At 37.6% G+C, this 13581-nt stretch overlaps 1 protein-coding gene across 1 annotated transcript in view; it reads left to right on the top strand.

Moving 5' to 3' along the window:
• The first annotated feature begins 1315 nt into the window (after positions 1-1315).
• Positions 1316-13581, top strand: part of LOC119766470 — a 44110-nt gene continuing 31844 nt past the window's right edge. Inside the window, exon 1 of the mRNA XM_038251028.1 lies at positions 1316-1405. Coding sequence (XP_038106956.1) covers positions 1316-1405 — 90 coding nt within the window. The remainder of the gene's footprint in view (positions 1406-13581) is intronic.

Raw genomic sequence — 13581 nt, 5'->3', positions numbered from 1 at the left:
CTAAAGGTCTTATCAACAAAGTCCGAAGAAGCAATATATAGAGAATTTTCTCAGCTTTTCAAAAATATTTTTTCCAAAAGTGTGCAAACATGTGCACTAATTTAAAAAAAAATAAAAACTGCGACTATTTTCAAAAAAGTCACCTAAATATGGATTTAACTTGAAAACGGTGCACTTTATCAAAATTTCACTAAATTACTTTTTGATTGCAAATTTGATTTTACATCGAAAAATAAAGTTGAAAAATTTTTGCGACCAATATTTCGATTTTTTGAAAAAATCAGTAGTGATTAAAAAATTCATAACTCGGTCAATGATTTTTTGCACAACCTGGAAATTTCTGAAAAGTTGGCATTTTATGTTCTCTAAAACATATCAAAAAATAATAAAAATTAAAAATAGTGTTTTTTTGCAAATCAAGATTTAGTGATAAAAAATTAAATAAAAAAATCACCATATTTTTTTTACCGTGTATCATTTTTTTCCAGTGTAGTCCATATCCATACCTACAACTTTGCCGAAGACACCAAATCGATCAAAAAATTCCTTCAAAAGATACAGATTTTTGAATTTTCACATATCATTTTTGTATGGACAGCTGCCAAATTTGTATGGAAAATTATATGGACAAACTAATGATGCAAAATGGCTTCTTTGGGCATACCGAAGGCACCAAAAAAGTTTCAGTCGGATTAAAAAATACAAAAAAAAATCGAATGACCGAAATCCTAGAGAACTGCTCTGTTGATTTTTTTTAATACCAATAAATTCACAATGCATCTATTTTTTTTTTGAATGTTTCAAAATAATGTATTATTTTTTCGTTTTTTAACATATTTGTATGGACTGCTACTAAAATTGGACAAAGAAAACATGCTTATTTGACCATAGAGTAAGTACTTATCAGCCAAATAAAAATAAAACAAGATTAAATTTCCCAATCCCAAAATCATCCTAAGTAATAATTCTAATTTTTAAAAAATGTTTATTTTTGTAAAATGTTTATTTTTGTAAAATGTTTATTTTTGTAAAATATTAAATAGCTCTCAATTTCTAATTTTAATGAAAAATATTCAAAGTAAGCAGTTTAAAATTCAACTTATTATAAGTAATCTATAAACTAGAAACAAAACTTCAACTGTCCATTCCTTCCGTGCAAAATCTTCCCACTTTGGCCGGTACCGCTTAGTGGTGGCGAAGAACTTCACGGCCAACAACAGTACCAGCAGCACCGCGCCGGACCAGCAAACAACAATCTTGTTAATGAGATAACCAGCAGAAGCACCAGCAACTGGGCACCATCACCAGTTGGACAATGAAGCTGGCCATCATTGTCGGATGTCCGATCATAATGAAAGTGGTGGCAATGACGGAGGAGGAGAAGATCTTCGAGAAGTTAAGTGTAGTGAGATTTGGCTCGGTACCTTGGAGTACCCAATGTCAATGGGAAAGCTACTAAGCGAAAATGCATTGAGGCAGTGTTCGGTCTTTTTTTGGAGGCTGGCACCACCGTTGAGCGCTGATTTATGTGTGTTTTTGAGTGGATTAGCCCAAGGATGCAGCAGCGGTTTTCAATGGTGAAGTTCAAGTTTGCACTGGCGGCGGTCTCCTCAGCTGTCTGTTTGCTTTTATTGCCGTAAACAGTTTTTTTATACTCGTACTGGAATAACCCTGCTGACGTACACATATATTTTTTTAAGTGACATGTTTCATAGTCAATCAAAACGTTGTTTGTTCAATGATGTAGGACCATTAATAAATTCACATTTTTTTATTGCTAACATGAGGGCAAAAATTTATAAGATTCAGGCCTGAGGTATGTTTATTTATTTAACCAGAATGATACTATTGGGGTTTTTTTTTCATTTTTCACCAGAGATCGGAAAAAAGAAATCGTGTTATCTTCATTTGAAAATGGGGTGATGTTTTGGCATGGGGTAATTGGTAAAAATGTCAGAGGTTGCAGTTTAACTGTTTTCAAAAAAACAGTTTACATGTATATTATTACATTATTACATATACATTTTCATCTATTAACAAAACAAATAACGTCATGCTTCGAATTCCCGGATGCTTCGAAACCCAGACACCAAATCTTGTTTTATCAATTATTAGGATATAAGTTCGAATAACAAATGTCAAAATTGTGTTATTCGATGGATTCTTACATCAACTTTCATTTCAAATGTGTTTAAACGCCGTAGTTTATTAAATAAATAAAAAAAAATATGTTAACCAAAAATTGCAACATTTAACTGAAATATTTCAACGGCGTTCAAAACACCGGGAAGGCAAAACAGAAATTTATGGATTTGATTTCATTAAATTCTAGCAAATGTCTATATAAAATAACGATTATTTTGATGTTAATAGCTTAGTTGAGACCTAAATAATGACATTTACTAGCATTTCAGTCCAAATTTGTGCGATTCATAAGCAAAAACGAGTGTCCGGAATTCGAGGCAGAAGTGTCCGGATTTCAATTCAGCTTTTATCAGTGTCCAGGATTCGAAGCACAGCAAGTCATTTTAATTTTATAATTCTGATGAAAAATTGTTAGAAAATATTTTGCATGATGTATTTTTTTGATGATATTTCTACATTTCCAACTTATTTCATGATTTTTTGTCAGTTATAACAAAAATGATAAGCTACTAAGTGTCCAGATTTCGAATCATAACGTTATGGAGACATTTGGTTCTATTATTGCCAAGATATAGCTATTTAAAGTTAGCAGTTTCAATCAGTTTTTGTAATTTTTAAACTGCAAAATCGGACTTCATCATACGCACGGGATATGTCTTACGAGTCATCACCCCAAATTTCAGCAAATTTGGTCCATACAATCTCGAGATATCGTGGCACCCGTAAATCAACCTGATGTCCAGAGAAAAACGCTCACGAAGTTTAACAGTTCGTTTGATGCATGGAAAAATTTTGTGATTAGTTTAATCACAGCAATTGACCCATACAACTCTCCATACTATTTTGGCAGCTGTTCATACAAAATTGTTACGTAAATATTTGAAAATATGTAACTTTTGAAGAAATATCTGAGTGATTCAAATTATTTAGGAAAAATTGGCATACGAAGTTTATTGACGATTTTTAAATTTACTTTTTTCCCAAGAAAAAGAAAAGAAAATTCCCGAAAACCGCATTTTTATTGCTTATAATTTTCCAATGAAGAAGTATGAACAAAAATTTCGCCATAATTATGAGTTATGGTTATTTGAATGTAATTGTTGGACTAAATTAAATACATATTGCCATAAAAAAGTTCACTTCAGTTGTGTGAAAAAGTACTTTAAAACTTGATTGAAACATGGATAATTTACAAGTTAAGGCCATGGAATCCTAATTAATGGTAAAAAATATATATTTTTATTTATTTTTTTAATAGCGTCTTTTCCCATTCCGGAAAAAAACATATGACTGTGCAAATTCTCTACAATTTTTCTTTTTTTAACGGTCTTTCGACTGCCTTGCAAAAAATAAAAATTGAAAAACATATGGTTTTTCTAGGTGTCATCCAATTAGATTTTTTTTCCGAAAAATGACATTTGTGAAATTCTCCAATCCATCCGAATTTTTGATATTTCTTGAATCTATCTTAATATTACAAAAGGTTGAATAATCCATATTTGAGGAATTTTCAAACAAAACCTAGGATTTAATAAATTTGAAATTTATTTTTTTGTCGGAAATTGGATATTTTAACAAAAATATAGTTTCATTATTTTTTTATTTTTTTTTTTTTCATTGAGAAACTGATGAATGATTGCTAAGCTATTTTCTTTGCTCGTCTAAAAAAAACGCTTAATTTTCTGATTTTGAAACTCAAAAAACAAAAATTATAGAGAATTTTCTCAACTGTTCGATAAGAAATATTTTCAGGATTGGACAACGATGAACTCAACTTAAAAAAATAATAATCAAAAATCAAAAATATTCTTTATTAACTTAAAATTTGTCTAAACACGGCTATAATTTGAAAATAATGCATTTTATCAAAAAAATAATTTATTTTTTCCATGAGGACCCACCAAATTTGAGCCAAATTAAAAAAAAAATGTAAAAAATGCACGAAATCGGCCAATTTCGTTGAGAATTGCTCTAGAGCAATTTTTGCCCAAAACAGGAATTTTTTAGGTACTTTTTTCTCGACCCTCTCCGATTTCAATGAAACTTTGTAGACATGTTATCCTACACTTATGTAAGCCATTTTTGTGTATATGGAGCCAGTTTCACTTGATAATGCCATTTGAGAAGGGCGTAAGTGTTTTCAATATTTTTATAATTCGGAATTTAACGGGCTTTCAAAAAAAAAACACTGTACAAAACACTTCATTTTTATGAGATTTTTTGATTTTTAAGTTTAACAGTCAAATTGAAGGTGAGCCCCCCCCCCCTAAGACGTTAAAAAAAGACTCATGAAAAGCGCAGGATGGAGCAACTCACCCAAAAAAAATACAAAGTTCTTATGGGAAATTAGACGAGATTTTCGGTAAAAATATTTACGAGACTGAAAAATCAAGTCATGCAGACTATAGAAATTGCCAAAAATCATCAAAAAACTTTTTTTTTCAACATTTTTATTTTTGAAACCGCTCTAATTGCGCAAGGATTGGACAAAGAACAGTGGTCAATATGGTGACTTTTATGTAAAATTGTCCGGAAAATCGATTCCCGTATTTGGTCTTTGAATTTTTTGACGTTTAGAGCATTTTTCAAAAAACAGTTTCAGTAAATGATTTTTGTATTTTTTTAGGTGAGTTGGAGCATCCTGCCTTTTTCATGCGTCTTTTTTTAACATCTGAGGCTATTTTCACAAAAATTTTGAACGAAAAAAAATCGAGGGCTCTCCTTCAAATTTGACTGTTAAATTTAAAAATCAAGAAATCGGATAAAAGTGGAGTGTTTTTTTCTTTAAGTGTTTTTTTTTTCGGAAGGCCCGTCAATTTTCCCACAAGTTTGTTTTGGACCACTTTTTGATACGATGCATCGGCTTCAAGATACATCGATGTTTATTTTATTTTTTTCTCGTAGACTGTAGTATCTTAAGCTGAATTTTTTAAATGAATATGAAATTTGGTTGCCTTTCTAAACAAAAAAAGGTGCAGGTGGTTATGTTCTACATGACCAATATGACAAAGAACTTTGTACAAAACTCTAAAAGTCATGCTATTTTTATTTATATTTTTTAATTCTTTGCCTATTTATTTAATCCTGAATAATTAATTCTAATTAAATTCATTCAAACAATGGCACCGGTAGAACCTTCCCTCAGGGCCATAGCTACTCCGGGTGTGGCAAATCCTGTCAAAATGGCCATTTTCATCACCAGTATAAAAAATCATGAATTTTGATACCCATATTGCCCCAAGTCGAATGGTTCAATAAATGTCCCCCGGTAGAACCTTCCCTCAGGGCCATGGCCACTCCGAGTGTGGCCAATCCTGTCAAAATGGCCATTTTTATCACCAGTATCAAAAACCATGAATTTTGATACCCATATTGCCCCAAGTCGTATGGTTCGATAAATGTCCCCCCGGTAGAACCTTCCCTCAGGGCCATGGCCACTCCGGGTGTGGTCAATCCTGTCAAAATGGCCATTTTCATCACCAGTATAAAAAACCATGAATTTTGATACCCATATTGCCCAAAGTCGTATGGTTCGATAAATGTCCCCTGGTAGAACCTTCCCTCAGGGCCATGGCCACTCCGGGTGTGGCCAATCCTGTCAAAATGGCCATTTTCATTACCAGTATCAAAAACCATGAATTTTGATACCCATATTGCCCCAAGTCGTATGGTTCGATAAATGTCCCCCGGTAGAACCTTCCCTCAGGGCCATGGCCACTCCGGGTGTGGTCAATCCTGTCAAAATGGCCATTTTTATCACCAGTATCAAAAACCATGAATTTTGATACCCATATTGCCCCAAGTCGTATGGTTCGATAAATGTCCCCCCGGTAGAACCTTCCCTCAGGGCCATGGCCACTCCGGGTGTGGTCAATCCTGTCAAAATGGCGATTTTCATCACCAGTATCAAAAACCATGAATTTTGATACCCATATTGCCCAAAGTCGTATGGTTCGATAAATGTCCCCTGGTAGAACCTTCCCTCAGGGCCATGGCCACTCCGGGTGTGGCCAATCCTGTCAAAATGGCGATTTTCATCACCAGTATCAAAAACCATGAATTTTGATACCCATATTGCCCAAAGTCGTATGGTTCGATAAATGTCCCCTGGTAGAACCTTCCTCAGGGCCATGGCCACTCCGGGTGTGGCCAATCCTGTCAAAATGGCGATTTTCATCACCAGTATCAAAAACCATGAATTTTGATACCCATATTGCCCCAAGTCGTATGGTTCGATAAATGTCCCCTGGTAGAACCTTCCCTCAGGGCCATGGCCACTCCGGGTGTGGCCAATCCTGTCAAAATGGCGATTTTCATCACCAGTATCAAAAACCATGAATTTTGATACCCATATTGCCCAAAGTCGTATGGTTCGATAAATGTCCCCTGGTAGAACCTTCCCTCAGGGCCATGGCCACTCCGGGTGTGGCCAATCCTGTCAAAATGGCGATTTTCATCACCAGTATCAAAAACCATGAATTTTGATACCCATATTGCCCAAAGTCGTATGGTTCGATAAATGTCCCCTGGTAGAACCTTCCCTCAGGGCCATGGCCACTCCGGGTGTGGCCAATCCTGTCAAAATGGCGATTTTCATCACCAGTATCAAAAACCATGAATTTTGATACCCATATTGCCCCAAGTCGTATGGTTCGATAAATGTCCCCTGGTAGAACCTTCCCTCAGGGCCATGGCCACTCCGGGTGTGGCCAATCCTGTCAAAATGGCGATTTTCATCACCAGTATCAAAAACCATGAATTTTGATACCCATATTGCCCAAAGTCGTATGGTTCGATAAATGTCCCCTGGTAGAACCTTCCTCAGGGCCATGGCCACTCCGGGTGTGGCCAATCCTGTCAAAATGGCGATTTTCATCACCAGTATCAAAAACCATGAATTTTGATACCCATATTGCCCAAAGTCGTATGGTTCGATAAATGTCCCCTGGTAGAACCTTCCCTCAGGGCCATGGCCACTCCGGGTGTGGCCAATCCTGTCAAAATGGCGATTTTCATCACCAGTATCAAAACCATGAATTTTGATACCCATATTGCCCAAGTCGAATGGTTCAATAAATGTCCCCCGGTGGCCACTCCGGGTGTGGCCAATATCCTACCAGTTTGGTCCCAACTCCATTGCCTTGAATGATTCTGGTTTGAGTGATTCTCCTGTTGGTGCACAATGTACCACCGTCGATTCGTCTCTGACGGATTTTCGGTCAAAACTAACTGTTCAGAGGCTATCTGTTAGCTTATATAGTCCGCATGAAATGTGGCAACATTGTGCAAATTTTGCCTCGTCTCCTGCTTTCTTGGAACTGTCACGCGAGAATGTTGCACCATTGTTGCCACATTTCATGCTAACTATATAAGCTAACAGATAGCCTCTGAACAGTTAGTTTTGACCGAAAATCCGTCAGAGACGGATCGACGGTGGTAATTTTATTGCTCACACACACATACACACATTGAAAGACACAGGTTGTGCACCAACTTGGGAGGAATAGAACGGTCACTCGGAAACCAGAATGATTCAAGGCAATGGGGTTGGGACCAAACTGGTAGGATATTGGCCACACCCGGAGTGGCCATGGCCCTGAGGGAAGGTTCTACCAGGGGACATTTATCGAACCATACGACTTGGGGCAATATGGGTGTCAAAATTCATGGTTTTTGATACTGGTGATGAAAATGGCCATTTTGACAGGATTGGCCACACCCGGAGTGGCCATTGCACAGTGTTCGGAATGGCAAAATTAAGTGGAATAAATTGATAACTCTTTTATTTGACGTCCTAGCCAAATGGTGTCTTCGGAAGAGTTGTTGTACTTGATAAGGGCTATCTTTTGAAGTTATTGAAATACAGGGTGACGACCTGCCAGGGTGTCAACCATAATTAACTTTGTTGGATGACGTTGTAGGGCTTTGGTGTCTTGGGCAAAGTTGTAGAGGAGAAAAATTCATGAAGGTTGATCGAAGGCGCCAAATTTGTAGCTCTTAATCTACTCGTGATATACGCCAGTTTTGCAAAAATGGTCCAAAAAGCACTTTTTTGTGATAACTTAAAATGTTTGCGTTTTAGCGGCCTACTATGTTCTGAAGAGCTGTTTATGACATAAAATTACATATTTGTGCCGAAAACAGCAAAATGTTTTGAGCCTTTATTGAGGAGTTATAACCATTTTTAAGTGATTTTGAGCCTATTTTCAAGTTGCAATGTTTTCAAAATGGCGCATTTTGGCGCAAAACCGAACAATGCACCTGAAAGTACACACTTTCAACTACATTTCCTGAAAATATCTCCGTGTATATATTTTTAGATATCTCAATTTGAATTTGCCGATTTTTAATCAATTTATTTATAAATGTTATTCGAAATCATAATGAATACATGGTGAAAATCGGTAAATTGAAGGGTAAATTGATCGATTTTTATGGAAATTACATTGTCTATGAAAACATACGACAACCTTTCCAGAGTGACCACATATAAAAGGAAATACTTAACTTTAAATACGAACAATTATTTAAAATTTTCACTTACATTATTTTTGGGAAAAACATGTATTTATTCATAATTTTAAAAAGTGTATCATAATTTTAAGCATGAACAATGTTTTACTGCGGGCGTCAATAATTAGAGTTCACGTGCGGTGATACGACCGCAAGATAATGGTCGCATGACAGCCGCAAGACAACCGCAGAACAAATTTTTGGCTGTTGTCAAAGGTTGCCTGGAGTTTTGAGCTGACTTTTGGAAAATATTGAAAACAAACCAAGTTGACAGCCAAATCAACCAGAATTTCAGTTCAACTTGCTGATTTTTACACTGCGGTAATAAGGCGGCAATAATCTCCTGTCACTCACAGCGAAGGAGAAACGTGATTTTATCTCGCAATAAGCAATATTGCGGGTGGATAGATAAATTTTCATTCTGCTGCGAGTGTATCCCGCAGCTGCGAATATCGCAACGGCCCCGTAGTAGGCCTTTCAGTGCATTCTTTAGCTCATGTCAGTCTATTTTCAATCAACATCTGGTAGGTAGTTTTCTCTAGTTTTGGTTATTGTTGAATTTTCAAAATAATATTTATTGAAATTTTAGTGGCAAAATGTCCGAGATTCGCACTGCCGTTTTCAAGCAATACGTCACAATTGATACAGTGTACCGCTGTTGCGAATTGTCGTGAACTGGAACAACCGATACACAGAAATAAAAAAAAGTGTTCTTGCGGTTCAGCCCAGTGCTGCGCCAATTTGAACCGTATCCAGCGCCACCCAGGGGTCAATTCCGTTTGGGTTTTAGATGGTACTCGCATTCATTCCGACAAATTTGTTTGAAAGTGTGGTTATTTAACTGGTGGGTCTTTCAACCCAAGCAAAGGTCTATTCAAAAAAAAAATGTTTAAGCGTGTTTGATGTTTGAAATAAAGAAACCATTGTAAACATGTTGATTATTTGTTTTATTTGCAAACAATCTGCAATCTCTTACAATTTTCATCATGAAAGGTGATAAATGGTCTATATTTGCATATTCCTGGTCCTTTTCGCTCCTCGTGGCTTCGAATGCGATTCGTTCATTTTCTTTGAAAATGGCGCCCTTGAAAACAAACTGGACGCAGTGATCCCAAACAGAACGAAAATGTCCTCGACGCTGTTAAACCAATTTTCAACGATCCACGTTTTTCACTGGACTTTGGGCCCTTGAAGTTCTTTTCCTGAACTGATGCTTCAAGTCTAAACAGGACTTCATCCTCCTCGAGGTCACTTTACACGCCGTACTCGATAGGTACCTCAGGCGCAGACCTTTTAATACGCTGAAAATTGCAAAAATGGGTAATTAATTTTCAGCTGTGTTCTCTTTATCGTATGACCTTCCGGGATTACACATCCTCTTAATTGCTAGAATCCGATGTAACGGATGCCTTCCTTTTTGGAGTTGATTTCATTTTTTTCGAAGTGTTTGACACTTGAACAACGTTTGCGGTTTTTGAAACTGCGCGATTTAGTCGCCGCCGCCTACAGTTCAGAACAGACGACCGCACTGTGCACAGTAGCTAGATCCGCAGAATGTTAAATAATCTTGCCACGCATAATATTAAAATCGATCAATTTACCCTTTCAATTTACCGATTATTACCACGTTTCAATAAGATTCCGCTTAAAAATTATAAATAAATTGATTAAATACCGTCAAATTCAAATTGAGATACAGTGGACTCTCTCGTTGTCGATATTGAAGGGACCGTCGAGAGCAGGAGTTATGAAATTATAGAACAAAACATCAAAGCAATCTATTTGAAAGGACTGAAAGATTTATTGACAGCTGGAGTAATATTGATATCGAGAAGATCGACAACGAGAGAGTCCACTGTATCTCTAAATCGACACCGATAGACACGGAGATATTTTCAGAAAATGTAGTTGAAAGTGTGTACTTTCATGTGCATTGTTCGGATTTGCACTTACAATTGGTTATAACTCCTCAATAAAGGCTCACAACATTTTGCTGTCTTGGGCAAAGATGTGTAATTTTATGTCATAAACAACTCTTCAGAACATAGTAGGCCGCTAAAATGCTAACATTTTAAGTTATCACAAAAAAGTGCTTTTTTTACCATTTTTGCAAAAATGACGTAGTAGATTAAGAGCTACAAATTTGGCGCCTTTGACAAACTTTCATGAAATTTTCTCCTCTACAACTTTGCGCAATACACCAAAGCCCTACAACGTCATCCAAAAGAGTTAGTTTTTGGTTGACACCCTGGAAGGTCGTCACCCTGTATGTCAATAACTTTAAAAGATAGCCCTTATCAAGTACAACAACTCTTCCGAAGACACCATTTGGCTAGGAGGTCAAATAAAGGAGTAATCAATTTATTCAAATGCCCTGAGGGAAGGTTTTACCGGGGGGATATTTATCGAACCATATAAATTGGGGCAATATGGGTATCAAAATTCATGGTTTTTGATACTGGTAATGAAAATGGCCATTTTGGCAGGATTGGCCTCAACCGAAGTGGCCATGGCCCTGGGGAAGGTTCTACCGGGGACATTTATCGAACCATACGACTTGGGACGGTACCAAAAACCATGAATTTTGATACCCATATTGTCCTGGCGTCATCCATAAAGTATGTCACGCAAAAATCGACAAAAATAAACCCCCCCTCCCCCCTATGTCACACTTTGTCCCACAAGGTTGAACCCCCCTCAAAAAGTACGTCACATTTTACCAGACCCCCCCCCCCTTGTTTCGATGGGATTTTTTGTAGTTTTTATTTCTTTAAACTCTCATAATTTTGGTATTTTTGCCAATTTTAATATGGAAAACAAATTATAAGTTGTCTAATTATTATTTTTTTAGAATATTCATTGCGATATAAAAAAACAGTTTGGTATCTTTTTACAATTAGACCTAGTATAACATTCAAGTATTAAAATATCTTGAAAACTGTTTTTCACAGCTTTGTATCTAATAAGTTCAAACCATTTATAGCAGTTTTCTTATGAACATCCTGCTTTCAAGCCATTTATTTTTATCGAGCAAGTATTTGCAAAATATTGAAGTTCCAGCTGAATAAAAAAAAGTGACTATATAATAATTCATAATGTGATACTTCTAAATAATAGTAAGCAAACAATTTTAGAAACAAGGATTTAATTTAATTGTGTACATTTCGAATTAATATTATGCAATATTAAAAAAAGCCTAGCGTGACGTCACAGTCTCGCAAAACCCCCTCCCCTTCGTCACATCTTGTCACACCTACGGTAACCCCCTCCCCCTAAGAGCGTACGTACTTTATGGATGACGCCATTAAGTCGTATGGTTCGATAAATGTCCCCCAGGTAGAACCTTCCCTCAGGGCCATGGCCACTCCGGGTGTGGCAAATCCTGTCAAAATGGCCATTTTCATTACCAGTATCAAAAACCATGAATTTTGATACCCATATTGCCCCAAGTCGTATGGTTCGATAAATGTCCCCCCGGTAGAACCTTCCTCAGGGCCATGGCCACTCCGGGTGTGGCCAATCCTGTCAAAATGGCCATTTTCATCACCAGTATCAAAAACCATGAATTTTGATACCCATATTGCCCAAAGTCGTATGGTTCGATAAATGTCCCCTGGTAGAACCTTCCTCAGGGCCATGGCCACTCCGGGTGTGGCCAATCCTGTCAAAATGGCCATTTTCATTACCAGTATCAAAAACCATGAATTTTGATACCCATATTGCCCCAAGTCGTATGGTTCAATAAATGTCCCCCCGGTAGAACCTTCCCTCAGGGCCATGGCCACTCCGGGTGTGGCCAATCCTATCAAAATGGCCATTTTCATCACCAGTATCAAAAACCATGAATTTTGACACCCATATTGCCCCAAGTCGTATGGTTCGATAAATGTCCCCCGGTAGAACCTTCCCTCAGGGCCATGGCCACTCCGGGTGTGGCCAATCCTGTCAAAATAACCATTTTCATTACCAGTATCAAAAACCATGAATTTTGATACCCATATTGCCCCAAGTCGTATGGTTCAATAAATGTCCCCCCGGTAGAACCTTCCCTCAGGGCCATGGCCACTCCGGGTGTGGCCAATCCTATCAAAATGGCCATTTTCATCACCAGTATCAAAAACCATGAATTTTGACACCCATATTGCCCCAAGTCGTATGGTTCGATAAATGTCCCCCGGTAGAACCTTCCCTCAGGGCCATGGCCACTCCGGGTGTGGCCAATCCTGTCAAAATAACCATTTTCATTACCAGTATCAAAAACCATGAATTTTGATACCCATATTGCCCCAAGTCGTATGGTTCAATAAATGTCCCCCGGTAGAACCTTCCCTCAGGGCCATGGCCACTCCGGGTGTGGCCAATCCTATCAAAATGGCCATTTTCATCACCAGTATCAAAAACCATGAATTTTGACACCCATATTGCCCCAAGTCGTATGGTTCGATAAATGTCCCCTGGTAGAACCTTCCCTCAGGGCCATGGCCACTCCGGGTGTGGCCAATATCCTACCAGTTTGGTCCCAACCCCATTGCCTTGAATCATTCTGGTTTCCGAGTGACCGTTCTATTCCTCCCAAGTTGGTGCACAACCTGTGTCTTTCAATGTGTGTATGTGTGTGTGAGCAATAAAATTACCACCGTCGATTCGTCTCTGACGGATTTTCGGTCAAAACTAACTGTTCAGAGGCTATCTGTAAGCTTATATAGTCCGCATGAAATGTGGCAACATGGTGCAAATTTTGCCTCGTCTTCTGCTTTCTTGGAACTGTCACGCGAGAATGTTGCACCATTGTTGCCACACTTCATTCGTTGCTGACCCCTTCCGCAGTACCAAGCATGCAACATTTTCGTAACGCGCGACATTTTTCGTTTTTCTGGATTGACACCTCACCAGAATAGAGCCCTTAGGACAAAGTTCTTTGTC

This window comes from Culex quinquefasciatus, chromosome 2 (genome assembly GCF_015732765.1).
Source record: "Culex quinquefasciatus strain JHB chromosome 2, VPISU_Cqui_1.0_pri_paternal, whole genome shotgun sequence".
Taxonomy (NCBI): Eukaryota; Metazoa; Arthropoda; class Insecta; order Diptera; family Culicidae; genus Culex; species Culex quinquefasciatus.
This window is presented reverse-complemented; position numbering and strand designations above follow the sequence as displayed.